The 16,229-nt window shown below is 39.5% G+C and overlaps 1 protein-coding gene across 3 annotated transcripts; it reads right to left on the bottom strand.

Annotated features, from left to right (window-relative positions):
* Nucleotides 1-915: 915 nt before the first annotated feature.
* LOC126375652 (xylosyl- and glucuronyltransferase LARGE2-like) lies at nucleotides 916-15,954 on the bottom strand. Of its 3 annotated transcripts, none has more exons than XM_050022697.1 (13): nucleotides 15,934-15,954; nucleotides 14,771-15,038; nucleotides 14,267-14,465; nucleotides 13,714-13,928; nucleotides 12,695-13,021; nucleotides 11,543-11,695; nucleotides 10,105-10,282; nucleotides 8,558-8,688; nucleotides 7,440-7,595; nucleotides 6,734-6,967; nucleotides 6,028-6,120; nucleotides 4,904-5,034; nucleotides 916-4,476 (listed from the first exon to the last, which is right to left on the bottom strand). In XM_050022697.1, the coding sequence occupies exons 2-13, from the start codon at nucleotides 14,996-14,998 to the stop codon at nucleotides 4,347-4,349; spliced, it is 2,175 nt and encodes a 724-aa protein (XP_049878654.1). In that variant the 5' UTR covers nucleotides 14,999-15,038; nucleotides 15,934-15,954; the 3' UTR covers nucleotides 916-4,346. The 3 variants fall into 3 exon arrangements, with proteins under 3 accessions (XP_049878654.1, XP_049878652.1, XP_049878653.1); XM_050022695.1 differs by lacking the exon at nucleotides 15,934-15,954 and adding an exon at nucleotides 15,323-15,534; XM_050022696.1 differs by lacking the exon at nucleotides 15,934-15,954 and adding an exon at nucleotides 15,348-15,534.
* Nucleotides 15,955-16,229: the final 275 nt, after the last annotated feature.

Here is a 16,229-nt window from a genome sequence, read left to right as displayed (position 1 = left end):
TTGTGTTAACAACACTCAACAGTGCTACCGCCTACATTTGAGCTTCTGGTTATCCCCATCAGTCACCAGATTTACGACATTGAAATTAATAAAATCCAGATTTGGTTCCAATTTCTTTTTTTATATATTTTCATTAACTAAAACTTAATACAACTTGAATATATACGTATTTTTAATATGACATTTTGTGTATAAATTTTAGATTTCTGTAATAAACATTATCAACACAAACGTTTATTTTTCTAAATTTTAAATACGCTTACCGATTTATAGAAAAGTAAAAAAAATCTTAGGTAGATAATCTTTGGCTACAAATTAGGTATTATTTTTTTAATTTTAAAAATAATAAAAATAGCAATCTGAATATACGTAGCCTAATACAATTGTTGAAAAAAGCAATTCCTTATTACACAATTACAAAAGTGGTAATATAAAAAATACAAACTATTGGTAAAAAAAGATAAAAAATATTACTTAATTTTCTGTCAATATTTAGTGCGCGTGCTTTAAGCATCTATAATGAGGAAGTATCCAGACTACGCTCCCAAAAAAAAAAAAATACTAGATGGCGCTGTCTGTTTTGACGCGATAATTACCTACTTTCTCATTACTCGGGTACATAAGCACTGAAAAATATAATGTAATGGCAGAAGCATGGATCAAATTATGTATAGAATTACTTTGCTACCTATATTGCTTCTCTTTGTTTTGATTAGAATAATAATGGATGGAAAATGTGTTGTGCCTGGATGTAATAACAAGGGTCTATCTACATTTATACCCAAAAAACAAAGATAAAAGTTGCTTACGTTTGTAAACCATGAAATTAGAAAGTTAAAGGAAAAGAAGTCGAAGGAAAATCTTTACAGGGCCTTCTGTATTTTTATTTTTTTTGGGGAAAGTAACCTGGAAAGTGTCTCATTTGATGAAAGGAGTCCTTACTTGCTACGGTGCTTATGCCTCTTTAAACGTAGCATAATTAGAATTACATCAGGATAGGTATAGCACGTCGCTTAGAGCGAAAGAGACAAGGGATATGCACCTTTCGTATTAACGGTGAACAGCTTAGTACGAAAGAGAAGTGAGATACGTTCCTCTAATTATGCGACGTTGAAATGTATACAAACAAATTATGCTGTACAAATATACTTATCACGCACAGTCACAAACATTAATACGTATACACTTTAGTACCATGTCATATTAACTTTTATGACAAATTGAACTGTAACTTTCACTAAATGTCAAATATGTTAATGCGACAGGGCTCTAAAGTGGATACAAGGTATTGCTCATGACTATACATAGCTAGACTAAGGCTCAATAAATTGCATCGTTTAACGTATACATTTAGGCTCGATTCACTTACATAAAAAGGAAAAAGACTCATCAGTACCAACATACTCATTACTAACAACTGAAAAAAAAAACAGTATCGAAAAAAAGCGATTTTAGAGTTTGTGTGTTTGAGTTGAAACTTATTTATTAATTTGTTCACTAACTGAATGTAATACTTACATATTTATGACTGATGCAAGTTAATTGAAGTGATGAATTGAATTGATTTGATTGATTGATTGACAGTTTAGTTTTTAATGCAGTAATACTCACTATTCAAATAACTTATTGCAACAAACTTAGAAGACTATATTATACTCCAGACTCCTGTCTGTGTGTGTGTTAATCTAATTTTATTTTATGTTCTGTCATTTCCTTATTCGCCGAAAAGAAAAGGGACGGATGATTGACGGTTGTTAATTTAAAAATGAATGAGTGACCGAATGAACAACCCGGGCGAATGAAATAGGCATCTCGCTGATATGAAACCCGTTTGACGTGTGCAGTCAACTTAATTCAGTCGAGTCATTGGTCAATGTAAAATTTGGAGAGGTTTTTTTTAAATTTCTGCCTAAAATTGACGTGTGTTACAGAAATTTTAGGGCTGTCGATTACCCGTCCCTTTCCTTTTCGGCGGATAAGAAAATGACAGGACATAAAATAAAATTAGAAGGTGTACTGGAATCATAGCGCGACTATTATGTTAAATATTACTGTGTGTAGACAGTAGAGAAAGTAATGCTTTTTATTTTGTATAACACAACCACACTTCAAAACATCAATTTTTTGCGATGTTACCGTAATTGATTTCACGTACGACATTTTTGTCTTTTAAGTAGTGTGATGACGATCAAATCATACGATGATGATTCGTGACGAAACTTTATATAAAATAATTTCTAAATAAACATTAAAGCTTACACTGAGAAAAATACTGCCATAAAAACTGGGAAGGGCCAATACACTAACAATAATACTTCAATTAATATTTGTGTCGAAATAACATTGAGAGATAATTGGCTACTTCACAGTTGTAACAATAAAATTATGAAATATGTCGGATATTGGAGTTTATCATTTAACGATAATTATCCCATATATTTTTTTATTAAGGTCATTTTTAAATATTTTATTTTTACAAAATAAAAATGCGGTTTTTTATCTGTGTATTACAAAACCCGAAACACGGGCGGCCATGATTGAGTTTCATGTGACGTCACATTTCACAAAATAAACAAAAACTATGTCTCGTGTCAAGTTACACTGTTTGACAGTTTCTGTTCGTTGAAATGTGACGTCACTGGGCAGAATGTCACGTGACCAATCGTTTTCGCGCGAAATTTAAAATAATTGAATAAATTGTGTTTTTTTTTTCTAGTACATAAAACTTTTTTGAGAAAATAAAATATTTTAAGAGGTACAAAATAATCAATAATCATTTTTAAAATACTCATCCGAAAGCTGTCAAGTAGCCAACTATAGGTACTAATGTGCAGTTATTTGTGTACTTTTTCGGTCAATACATGTAATTCTCACAGCCCATAGATTAAATGGTACCTATTCGGGCGCACACGAACTTAATCTAAATATAGTTTGACAATTCCTAACTAGTGCCGTCCTTCACTTACAATAAGTGCAAGAAAGAGACAGAGCTAGTTTTGATCCTGTCAAATTAAGTTAAAATTAGGTTGGTTGCCCGAATCGCCACCAACATCATTTTTCACTAACAATTTATTCGAGATTCTACTAAAACAAGTAAAATAAGTCCTTGTGTATACTGTACATTGGCACAGTTATGGTGTAAGGCCGATTTTATGAACTAATTTACCCAGGGGCACATACATTAAATTTTATGTATAGCTTCTAAACTTCTCTTTATAATGTCTAAGTCAACACAGACCCAACGACATCCTCTTGAATTCCGCTCGAGCAGTGTGTGATCATCATCAGCAGGAAAGATATTTCCTAACCCTTACATGAGTCAGATTGTAACTTGAAATACGTAAATGTATTTTATTTATTCATTGATTTTATGACAATGATACTCTTTTCCGGTATAATCAGAAAGTTTTTCAAGTTGTTGCTGTTGTTCTGTGCTGACCCTTAGCATAGAATAAGAAATAATACTACGTATATAACGGCAACTCTCCGCTCCCCACCAGCGGCTGAGCTAGGTTCACCTCACCCCCTCGGCCATAGTTAGTCTTCAATCGTATGGGCGTCAGACGTCACACACACAGATGCGCGTATACGATAATGTCAATGTGTAATGTATGTGTAAAACGAGGATTTTTTGTATGAAGTGCCCGGGATGTGTCATTAGGCCGCTTATTTGCCATGTGTAGAAATTGGGGTCAAACGCGATCATTTATTATTACCATATCTGCGATGGCGTTGCGATTACAGGGTCCGCTTACCTAACCTGAACATTTGACAGGTCCGGTTTAATACAGCGACTGCCTGTCTAATCTAACCCGCGAAGGGAAAACCAGCCAATACAGGTTTGGTCGCATACCTCCGAAATGCATTTCTCGGGAATGTGGGTTTCCTCACGATGTTTTTTCTTTATTCTCTGCTTTGGGTCTGCATACCCTGGCTTGACTTTGTGTGGCATAACATAAGCTCACGACTATAAACCAATGGGGTAGGCAGAGGTACATCCATCGCAAGATGGACTAAGTAGCCACCCCTCACCGAGCTTCATACATACATAGATACATACATAAACTCACGCCCGTAATCCCTAATGGGGTGGGCAGAGCCACAAGTAATCAAAGACAACTTGCAGCCACTGTTGATACGAAGTCCAAAGATGGATATGATGAACCTTATGGTGATAAGGGATCAGCCTATCGCCCATAACATTAGTCCATCATGTTAGAGGACACAATCCCTCTGTCGGTTTTTACGACATGCCCGGGAAGAGAAGCAGCTGAACGTGTTCTATGTTTTTATATGCTCCCAGAACAGCATAGAAGCAACCGAGCTTCATGTATGTAAAAAATAAGCTATCGTATCTCCCGCGCTCTGACGAGATATAGCCGGTCTTGCTCGAGCCCCCGCTTGTGTTCGTTCAGGGACACGTTGTGCTTCCGCGACAGGTCCTCGAGGAACTCTTGCTTCAGCAGGGCTAGGCAACTGGAAGTAAAAGAAGAATAAATTAAAGAAAAAAAAAAACAAAGTACAAAGTGTGTAGTTTGTGTGAGTGTACGTGTGTGCTCCGGCCAAGTAGTTAATGCCATTTGCGGTAAACCTACAAAGTCACGTAAATAAGTGTGTGTGCGAGTGTGTGTAGTGTGTGTGGGTGAGGGAGGGTGTGGGTGTGTGTACTGCGACCAAGTAGTTAACGCCACATGTGACTAATTTCCAATAAGTAACGTCAAAAAAGTGGGTGTGTGTAGTGTGTGTGAAATTCTTAAGATGAATTACTTTGATGTGGCCTTTTCTATACATTTTCCTTTTATAACAAGAACAACCGTCAAAAGTGACGTTTTCATAGGATGCGGTTCCGCTTATGGCCACGTGGCTGAACAACTTTGTCGCTATCTTATCTACGTATACATACATGCGATAGTGCGGGTCGGCGCGGAAGGCGGTGATGTCTGCGGACGGCGCATGCGTGGTGTGCAGCACGAACGCGTCGGGCAGTACTACTGCGCGGTAGCCTTGCGCGCGCAGCTCCACTATGTGCGATACCTGCAATACACACAGACAATACGATAACAATACACTTCATTGCCTGCAAGAAATTGCTCTAGAGCAATAATGCCCAAGTTGTACTGTATTCATGTGTTATGTTTGTTTGTTAAAATTAAATACTGTGCAATAAAGTGTGTTTGATTTGATTAATTCACCACAGAAATATGTACTTAAAAAAGAAACTGTCGGCTCACCACCTGTCACGTTGGTCTAACAGAAAGCTTGGTGAGTCGTGGGGGGCACTTCGTACAATACACCTCGTTTTACACAGACACAACACATTGACATTATCGTACACGTCTGACGCCAGACGATCACGACTAAAGTAAGACCGAGGGGGGGGGGGGTCTAAACCTATCTCAGACGCTGGTGGGGAGCGGAGAGTTGCCGTTCTATACGTAGTATTATTTCTTATTCTATGATATCGGTGAAAGTAAGTACTTCATATTATCATCATATTTGTGTAGTCGTTACTTGAGTCACGTCAGGAGCCTTTGGCGGCTCAATTGTAACCCTGATACCGGGGTTGATGAGGTCGATAATTGGTCCTAGATATTAGCCGTAAGAAACACCTCTGTCAACCTCTGCGTGGTGGAGTTTGCTCCATACGCTCTCCAGTAGATTGAAGGGAGGCCTGTGCCCATCAGTGGGACGTACATAGGCTATGTTTATACATTGTTTGAAGTTTACGCGGTTATTATCATATTTAAAGCACATAATAACGGGTTCTTACCGCGTTTAAATGGGGATATGAGACTCCCGATATTTCGACACTGATGCAAGTGCCATGATCACGGGATGACTGATGAGATTGGAGTGGACAGATATGTCTGCCCGTAGAAAATTATGGATCTACCTACTCCACTCCAATCTCATTAGTCATCCCGTGATCATGGCACTTGCAACAGTGTCGAAATATCGGGAGTCTCATATCCCCATTTAAACGCGGTAAGAACCCGTTATTATGTGCTTTAATTAGGCTATGTTTACCTTATTCCATCCGAAGCCAGAGAATCGCGTGTCATACTTGGGTACGGACCGATGCACCACGAGGTAGGGCTCGTAATCAGCCTCCCACTCCACCTACACAAATAAAACATGAGATGAAAGATGAATAAGAATGATGTCTAACACCTACGACTAGTAGACTTTAGATAGGAAGGTTGCCTATAGGCACTTCATACAAAATTTCATTCCTCCTGTGTACCGGCTTTACATCTAAGTAGGAGCGAAACACACAGTACCATACTTACATAAACTTACGCCCGTAATCCCTAATGGGGTGGGCAGAGCCACAAGTAATCAAAGACAACTTGCAGCCACTGTTGATACGATGTCGTAAGCTGGATATGATATCAGCCTATCGCCCAAAACATTAGTCCATTAAACATTTCAGGACCCCGATACCGATCACGCCGGCGTGGTCGACGTTTTCCCTTATTGAGCGCTTATCGCTATCGATCCACTACGGTCAATTAATTATTTCAAATATAACCCTCTCAGACGACACCCTGAACCGAGATTTGCGCCCAACAGGGCACCCTCAGACCTGTTGTCTTAAATTTTGTACCGGGTGAGAGCCCTCAGCGCTACCCATTTGTCTAGTTAATGCCATCTATGGCAAATCTACAAAAAGTCACGTCAAAAAAAGTCTCAAATGGGTCCTACCCCGTCAAAAGTGTGCGTTGAGCCTCACCTCGTAGGGCGTGGTGGCATTGATCCACCTGGTGTAGTTGGTGGCGCGGTGGCCACGCGGCCACTCGTGCGCGCGGAAGGGCGCGATGTCCCGCGCACGCCTTGCCCCTCCCCCCGCGCCCGCTGCGCCCGCCGCTCTCCCCGCGCCGCTCCCCAGGCGCGCGCGCAGCTGCGCCTTGTTGCGCGGCGGCACGGCGCGGTAGCGCTGCGACTCGAACGCGGCCACCACTAGGCACTGACATGCATAACACAACATACTAGATAGTCGCAATCAGTGATGTGCCCTTCCCGGGAATATTCCCAGAATGCGAATATTCCCGTTACAAAAACTCTTTAATAGTAAGAAAAATAGCTCCTTTTCTTTTTCAAATTGTACTTTCTTGTATTCTGGTCTTATTTGCCTAAAGGTTAAGATAATAAAGGTCTTTTTACATAAGTTTTACTGCCGGGAACTTTCCCAAAGTGTTCTCAATACTCTTCTTGAAATTGTTACTAAAATCATATTCAATATTTTTACTTTTTTTCTAAGGAAACTAGACGCTCGGGTCTGTGCAGAGGTTTTACTTGCAGCTACTTTTCACGGGCTATACAGGTTGTTAGAAGCTGCAATAGTTTTAGGCGGATGAGACGTTCGATATGAAAAATTTACGGTTTAAGTAACTATGTTACTTATGGAATATAAATGATTTTGAATTTGAACCCGTTACCTTCTTCTGGGGATAAGGGTTGATAGCTCGTAGCGCGGCCAGCAGGTGTTGGTACAGCCCCTCCATCGGCACGAAGTCCACGTCCATCAGGAACACGTACGGCGTCGTCACGTGCGCCAGCGCAACGTTACGCAGATAGTTCACTGGGTAATGCACCTGTATACAAACATTAATATTTTTTACATTACACTTGCTCGGAAACTACTTTCGATTTTAGAGCTCTCTAACTCAAAATGAAAAAAAAAAAAAAAGGATTTTTATAGGATAACCTGGTTGTTCGTCTGTCGCGACAATATCTTTTTCTCATACAAACATACGCTATATCCCACTTGAGGTACTTAGAGGTACTTACATCAATCGCAAGATGAAGTTAAACCAACGTGATAGGTGGTGAGCCGTACAGCCGTCTATAATGGCGGAGGCAACTGTGTTAGTGAAAACTGCACTTAAGATAAATTAATAACTGGTTGGTGTAAGACCGGTACCGGGGCATACTACGTATAGAACGGCAACTCTCCGCTCCCCACCAGCATCTAAGCTAGGTTTTACACAGCCCCCCTCGAACGTAGTTTAGTTTAAGACTTGAAACGTATGGCGTCAGACGTCACACACCCAGATGCGCGTGTACGTCAATGTGTGGTGTCTGTGTAAAACGAGGTTTTTTGTATGAAATGTCCGGGATGTGACCGGGGTTCGAACCAGATTATTTACCACAGTGACTATTTACCAGTGACTACTTACCAGTGACTATTTATCACAGTGGCTATTTACCAGTGACTACTTACCAGTGACTATTTATCACAGTGACTATTTACCACAGTGACTATTTACCATAGTGATTATTTACCACAGTGACTATTTACCACAGTGACTATTTACCATAGTGATTATTTACCACAGTGACTATTTACCACAGTGACTATTTACCACAGTGACTATTTACCACAGTGACTATTTCCACTCTCTCTACTCAAACCTCTAAATCAACCCAACCAGGAATTACGTAGGTTTATATCGCTGTTCTGACACTTGCAAGAGGGTTAAAACTTATCGGGTACTTTCCGACGATCTGGAATTAAAACGACAATGGATTTGTAGACGTCGGTGTGACCACTTACCGCGTCATGTTTGAACACCAGGTGATAGGCGACGTTCTTGCGCGAGCTGAGCGTGGAAGACCAGTCTTGTATGAAGCTCTCCAGCTTCGTTACCTCGCAGTCGGCCAGGTAGATCGCCGCGCTTAGTGGACCTGGAGACATTAAAACAATAAAAAAAGCAATCAGAGATAGCCCGCGAGAACGCGTGAATTACGTAGTGTCACGGGTTCAAATCTCGACCCGGGCTCTAAACCACTGAAACTCCAAACTCGACTTTATAAGTTTGAATTCAAGTTGGGATCGTAGACAATATCACATGGTTTTCAGGATTCTTATCCAGTTAAAAGCAAAGCCGGCGAGGAGTAGGTGTACACTTCTGCCTATCTGCTTTGTTATGTTGCTATGTGTAAAAAAGGCAATAAATATAAGCTACTCAGCAGTGGGATGATGCGGGCTGATTGATGATGATGAAGAAACGTATTTCTCGGGAATGTCGGTTTCCTCACGATATTTTCCATCACCGCTGAGCACGTATAATCACTTATGATCCAACCGTTAATAGGAAAATCATTGGATATAGGCCAGTGCTGGGATTCCTGTGACCTCACAAGAGTCAACGCGCGAGGCATGCGTGTATGAAACGATTGATGAATGTGGAGGAAGCAAGGGAAGTGTGTCACGAAGCAAATGGAATTCCATAGTCTCTGTTTACCCCGGTTGGAAATAGGCGTGAGTTTATGTATGTGTCACAAGAGCACACCCTGGACACTTTATACAATAGAACACACATTGACGTTATCGTATGCGCTCATCTGTAGCTAACGGCCTCCGTGGTCCAGTGGTTGAGCGTTGGACTCACGATCCGGAGGTCCTGGGTTCGATTCCCAGTGGGGACATATCACAAAAATTACTTTGTGGTCCCTAGTTTGGTTAGGACATTACAGGCTAATCACCTGATTGTCCGAAAGTAAGACGATCCGTGCTTCGGAAGGCACGTTAAGCCGTTGGTCCCGGTTACTACTTACTGTGTAAGTACGTAGTCGTTATAAATGAGTCATGTCAGGGGCCTTTGGCGGCTCAATAGTAACCCTGACACCAGGGTTGATGAGGTTAGTAATTCGCCTCAAAACCCACACGATAGAAGAAGAATCTGTAGCTCAGTCGCTGGTGGAAAGCGGAGAGTTGCCGTTCTATACACGTGTCATAAAATTTAAAAACCCCCAACCAAAAAAGTACTCAATTATTATGACAAAACGTTTAAAATGCTAAGCCCTATAAAAAAAAAATAACTTATCCCACATATGCTTGCAAACAAACTGAGCGTGTAACATTCCTATCACACTTAACAAACGACCTGATGATCTTGAAGACTTGAACCGATTTCCACCAAACATAGCTAAGAACTCTCTCGACTGATATACCTTTAACACAAAAACGCATTAAAATCGGAGCATCCGTTTGGGAGCTACGATGCCACAGACAGACATATACACATTTACACAGACACGTCAAACTTATAACACCCCGTCGTTTTTGCGTCGGGGGTTAAAAATAAATTGTTAGTATACCTTCCCAATACTTGACGAGCCTCTCGAGGAACTGCAGCCGGTCCATGGAGAGTTGCAGAACCAGTGTGACGTCGAAGCTGTCCTCACTATGATAGCTGTACTCCATGTAGTATATGTGGGTGCGCAGGCGCGCGCGCGACGCAGCACGGAAACTCGTGCACAGGTCTGAATTGTTACCCTGTGAATGAATAACCAGTTGTGACAGGATAGATAAGGCCTAGTACACCAATGTGGAGTGTGTGCTGAGCTGTGGATTAAGTAACCAATTATTTGACATGTGATGTGTACGGTAAATGGAACAACAAGGAACCAGTCTCTTCATACGTTTCGAATAAAACATTTTTCCGTTTCACTTTATGTCCTCTAGAGGGCGCTACTTTCGTATTCAGTGACGTCACATAGCCTATAACCACAAGATAATCAAGACGCTTCTAGTGACACCTCATTTGTTAACTTCTGATAGGTGGTTTAGAAGTTAGGTGGGAACAAACGTGCATACACACATGCATACATAGCGGTAAAACACATAACCCTATTTTTTGCCATGCTGCAGTTAGGTAAATACACTATAAAAAACATGATTGTAAGCATTTATTTGCCTGTGTAAAATACTGTCAAATCTTCGGGTTAGGTAAGCGGATCCCGTGAAAAAGGGATAACGCTAGGCAGATGATGAATTGGAATTGCCATATTTTTGCAGTAATTTTAGTTTGCGAGCCGTTATCTGTATTAGTTGACGGGCGAAATGACTTACTACACTATCACTACTACTACTGAGGTGTCTTCTTCTATCGTGGGTTATGAGGTGGATGACCAACCTCATCAACCCTGGTGTCAGGGTTATTATTGAGCCGCTAAAGGCCCCTGACGTGACTCAAGTAACGACTACGTACTTACATCGGTAAGTAGTAACTGGGACCAACGGCTTAACGTGCCACTGAGGTGTGGGTACTTAGTTCATCTGTCCATGGATGTACCTCTGACTCTACTGATCTACCATTGGGATATACAATAGAAATACACTTTATTGCACGAAAATAAAAAGAAATAATTACAAAAAGACTCTTAAATAAGTATATGGCAAATCGCCGCCTTATCGCTTAAAGCGATTTCTTACAGACAACCAAAAATAAAAATTGGAAGATTACGGATAGAAAGGTACACTATATACATATATACCTACCTACTTACATAAATAGTACGGCCACGAGCAATAATATGTATACACTTTGGTACCATGTCACATTAACTTTTTTGACAAATTGAACTGTAAGTCTCACTAAATGTCAATTAATATGTTAGTGCGACAGAGTCCTAAAGTGGGTACATTATATTGCACATGACTGTACACACAAAATACCTAAATATATATACTATGTATATGGTGTGTGGTATGGTAATGTTGATCGAAGACTAAAGGAATGTTTGTATATCATACGGTGGTGTTGGTGGATGGGCTTGGCCAGCAAATGTGCAGTTTCTTGCGAAGCAGGTTCCCGTCCATGTTGACGAACGTGTGGTGACGGCTGCGGAAGTAGTCGGCGTCGCTGAGGCTTATGTTATGCTTGTGGTGCGAGTTCCAGTGTACCACCTGTTGGTATTTCACAATTACATAAAACTAAACATAACTAATACATGTCTCACTGCTGCACAGGCCTCAAGATTCACAGGATTTAAGCGTGACAGAGTTAGAATCAAAATCATTTATTCAACATAATTATCATGGATAAACTTGTTGCAGGTCAATGTAACATTTTTGAATTTACGTCATTTCGCAAGGTGTTATGGCTGAGGAGAAGAAATGACAAGAAACTGCAACAGCAACACATCTTTTAAAAACCAATGAGGGTATACATTACAAGTTATTTAATAACTCTTGTTCACTGCCGAAGCAGCACAAGCGTAGATATTTAAGTTGATTACTTAATATTGTATGTACTAGTTTAAGGCATATCATCTACCTATATTATACAAAAGCGAAAGATCACTTACTCACAGACTGACTCACAAATCACGAAAACTCAGAAACTACAAGTGTTAGGAGTCTCAAATGTTGCACAGGGGTTCCCTTTAAGACGTAGGTGATCACTGAGGCGGGATTTTGCGAAATTCAACTCCTAATGGGGTAAATAGGGGTGGCAAAGTCCGTATGAAACTTCTTTAGTTTTAATAAAGGTTCAGTACGATCTACTCTGAACCGGCGTGCGTGTATGAAACGATTGATGAATGTGGAGGAAGCAAGAGAAGTATGTCAGGATCGAAGCAAATGGTATTCCATAGTATCTGCTTACCCCGGTGGGAAATAGGCCTGTGGGATTCCGGCCAAGTAGTTAATGCCATATGCGGCAAATCAACAATAAATCACGTTAAAAAAAAGGTGGGAAATAGGCGTGAGTTATGTATGTGTAGCAGCGTGGTGGAGTATGCTCCATACCCCCTCCGGTTGATAGAGGGGAGGCCTGTGCCCAGCAGTGGGACGTGTATAGGCTGTTTATGTATGTATGTATATTAAAAACTAGTTTTAATAGTAGCGTTTCACGCGAATGAAGTATATTTTAAAAAAAAAGGTATTTATTACTCAGGTACGTACCTTAACATTCTTAGGATCTTCCCCATAACAATTCTTTGAGAGCGTCGTTATTGACATCTGCACGTTGTATCCACAGCTTACATTGTACACTGTGTCCGGATACATCTTTATGATGGCATTTATGACGTCCTGGTCGCCCAGTGCCGTCTGACCGAGTTTCCTCGTGTTCTCTTGTACAGTCTCATGCCACAGCACGGTCCAGTTGGTCCTGGCGTGGATGTGGTGGAGCCTCAGCAGCATAACGCCCGTGTTGTACCCGCGCCCGAGCGCCGGCCATCGCAACGGTTTGTAATACCAGTTGCTTTCATTCTCTACTAATCCTATTAGCTGAAAGTAAATCATCTCCCTAGCATTATCCCGTTTTCCACAGGGTCCGCTTACCTAACCTGGAAGATTTGGCAGGTCCGGTTTTTTTTTTTTTTACAGACGCGACTGCCAGTTTGACCTTCCAAGTTAAAACAATTACTATTTATTTCCACACTTAACAAGTTACAAATCATTGTCATTTTTTCTTTTTATTATCTCTAATTCAATTTTTTATTTATATATACATATTTTCATAACTATGTTACACTGAATAAAGATACTTAGGAATAAGAGTTAGCGTAGTACCACAGAATAAATAATAGTACTACGAATTTTATAACCGGTATTTCAGAGAAGGAAAAATATATCAAATACTAGGTACATTAAAGTGAAACAGTTGTAAATATCTAATCAAACATAGTAAAAAAAATTGCATCAACTTTTGCTTGGTTTTTTTTTTCATTTTTTTTATTATTTTTACTATTAGCGATAACCCTAGTGTTCGACTGCGCAGTGGTGAAGCAGCGCCCAGTTGACGAATAACGATAGCTAGCGCGTGGTGTTAACGTCCAATTTGGTTTGAGCGCGCGAAGTTTAGGTATATAAGTTTAAGTAATGTCGGCTTTCGTCAAGATCAAAGGAGTGCAATTTCTGTATGTAGTACTATTATTTATTCTGTGGTAGTACATAATTAATAAAGACAAGCAAAATACCTGATTGCTAGTCATATTCTTGAACAATTCCCATAACTCGCCGACATCGGATAAGAATGTGAGATCAGAGTCCAGCACTATCACATTCCTTAGTGTCTTCGGTAATATATCAGGGATAAGGAGTTTTACTAACGTGTATATTCCTGAATAGTGTGTGACCGGTATCCACGATACTTTGGATAGTTGGTCTTCTGCATTGTAGCAAGTGTAGTTTACTGGAAAAACAATGAAAATATTATTTAGATATATTTTTCTATCATTATGTTGGACTGGGAGAGAAAACCCAATGCACCAAGAGGACATAACATAATATTAAATTATAATATCCATAGAAAGTATGCTTCGGAAGGCATGTAAGCTCCCAGTTACTTACTTACTGTCAGTAAAGTTGTTACATGAGCCATATCCAGGACCTTTGATGGCTCAATAATAACACAACCCTGACACCAGGGTTGATGAGGTAGCAAATCCACCCCACAACCCACACAATAGAAGAAGTAAATTAAACTGTACTTTGATAAATAAAGAATTTTATTATTATTATACCACATACCATCAGGGAGATCCCATGTATCAAAAAGTTTACTGAAAAATTCCTGGGAAATTGTGTCCACAATCAAATGGAAGTGTATCGGGTTCAGTCGGTGGTACAGTAGAGATTTGAGCATGGGAGTGATATTCTGACCACACTTGCCCATGCAAACTAGAGATATATGTATTGTTTCACATATAGTGCCTGGTGAATCTGGGATCTGGAAACATATTACATCCATTATAGCGAGAGAGTGTAAAGTAATACATATACACCTACTCCCCACGAGCTACGAACAACATTTAACTTATAAATCATTATATTTGTCTAATATATTCATTACACATTTCTTTTTCTTTTTTTTGGGTGATATTCACTACTTGGCTTTACAGCATGCATGAAGGCTTTAATGAGAGTGGGAGAAGTAAGTGGGTTGTTAGGATCGTAGCAAGTGGAATACCTTGGTCTCTGCCTAGCTTAACAGGAAATAGGCGTGATCTTCCTAAGTCTTACGTAAGTACTAACCTCAGGTATCTTATATCTAGGAGTTGGATCAATATGCATAATCCTCATGGCAGTTTGTGTCTGTAGTTGAGACCGGAATGATCTGTTCTGTGTCTCCAGGTCCTTGATACATGTTATGAGCCACCAGTAGTACCCCACAGACACCATGACCCACAGCCCAAGTGGCACCGCTAACCAGGGTCGACGGAACAAACACGCCACCACATTGTATGACCGAAGAATTCCCATTCAGTGTAAAATCATTAAGGAGCTGATTGCTGGTTTCACTCTGTAATTAAAAAAAATCCTTTTTTATTGTAACATTTGTTTTGTATAAAGAAATGTGCACAATTTGAATGTGACCTTTTTTGAGAGTTGCTGAGTTATTGTTTAATATAAACAATTAACAAAATTGTACCAAATAGTGCATCAGAAATTAGTACATAGTCTAAAATAAAAGATATACCATAGATATGTCGTAAATATGATACCAAAACCCATGCAATGAAAGTTAAACCACATTTATTATTATTATTATTTAATAAAAGCTTCTTAAATAGAAGCATATCTTACCAAATGGGTATTAACAAAACCTTACCAATTGGTTACTTTCCACATTAAATAATAATTATTTCACTTTCACATATTTGGGTTATTCTTCATTATGTATTAAGAACATAATTAAAACTTTCACTTATATATCTGATTTAATATTGAGCATACTTATTTATTAATTTAACACAAATTAAATAAATAGAGCGGCAACGTAGTGTAGTTCCACCAATTGAGACTAGTGTTGCCGCTCGATAGTGCCCTATCGATAGTTTTCGATCGAACTATCGATAGTTTACCAAAAAACGATAGTATCGATAGCTGTTTTTTGGCGATACTATTGATAAGCAACGATAGTAACGATAGTATCGATAGTATCGATAGTTAAAAGATGAAAAACGATCGATAGTATCGATAGCTCTTTTTTGGCGATACTATTGATAAGCAACGATAGTATTATCGATAGGCCTATCGGTTGGGTAGATGATTTTGGCTGTTTACTATCGATAGTAAAACTATCGATTTTTCGGCAACACTAATTGAGACCACCGATCACAGACCGAATAGAGATGCTACGCAGCAGCGCAAGGACCCAAAGTCGCACTACCAAATAAGTGTATGCATATGAGTACCTAAAGTAAGTATTACTCTAAGCGTGAGGTAATGATTTAACGTAACGTAATGTTTTAACCATCCATCAGTCAATGCAAACGTTTTAATCAACTCAAAAAGAAACTCAATATTTAAAAAAAATCTAAAACTAAAGCTAAAACTCTTGAATACAGGCCATGAAAAAAAAACAATCTGACAGCTGTTTAAGAAGCCGATTCGACTACTCCACTCTTTACATATACAAGTAAGGAGTGTACATTGCTTGACTGCAACACATAAGCAGTTTATGCACTGTAATATTTTAGGTAATGAATAT

The sequence above is a fragment of the Pectinophora gossypiella genome, chromosome 19 (assembly GCF_024362695.1).
Source record: "Pectinophora gossypiella chromosome 19, ilPecGoss1.1, whole genome shotgun sequence".
Lineage (NCBI taxonomy): Eukaryota > Metazoa > Arthropoda > Insecta > Lepidoptera > Gelechiidae > Pectinophora > Pectinophora gossypiella.
This window is presented reverse-complemented; position numbering and strand designations above follow the sequence as displayed.

Coding starts and splice junctions, on each gene's coding strand:
- LOC126375652 (XM_050022697.1), bottom strand. CDS start 14,998: ATGGGAATTCTTCGGTCATACAATGTGGTGGCGTGTTTGTTCCGTCGA. Junction 11,696..12,694: donor AAGATCCTAAGAATGTTAAG/GTACGTACCTGA, acceptor AAATACCAACAG/GTGGTACACTGGAACTCGCA. Junction 7,596..8,557: donor TGGTGTTCAAACATGACGCG/GTAAGTGGTCAC, acceptor GTTTGTATACAG/GTGCATTACCCAGTGAACTA.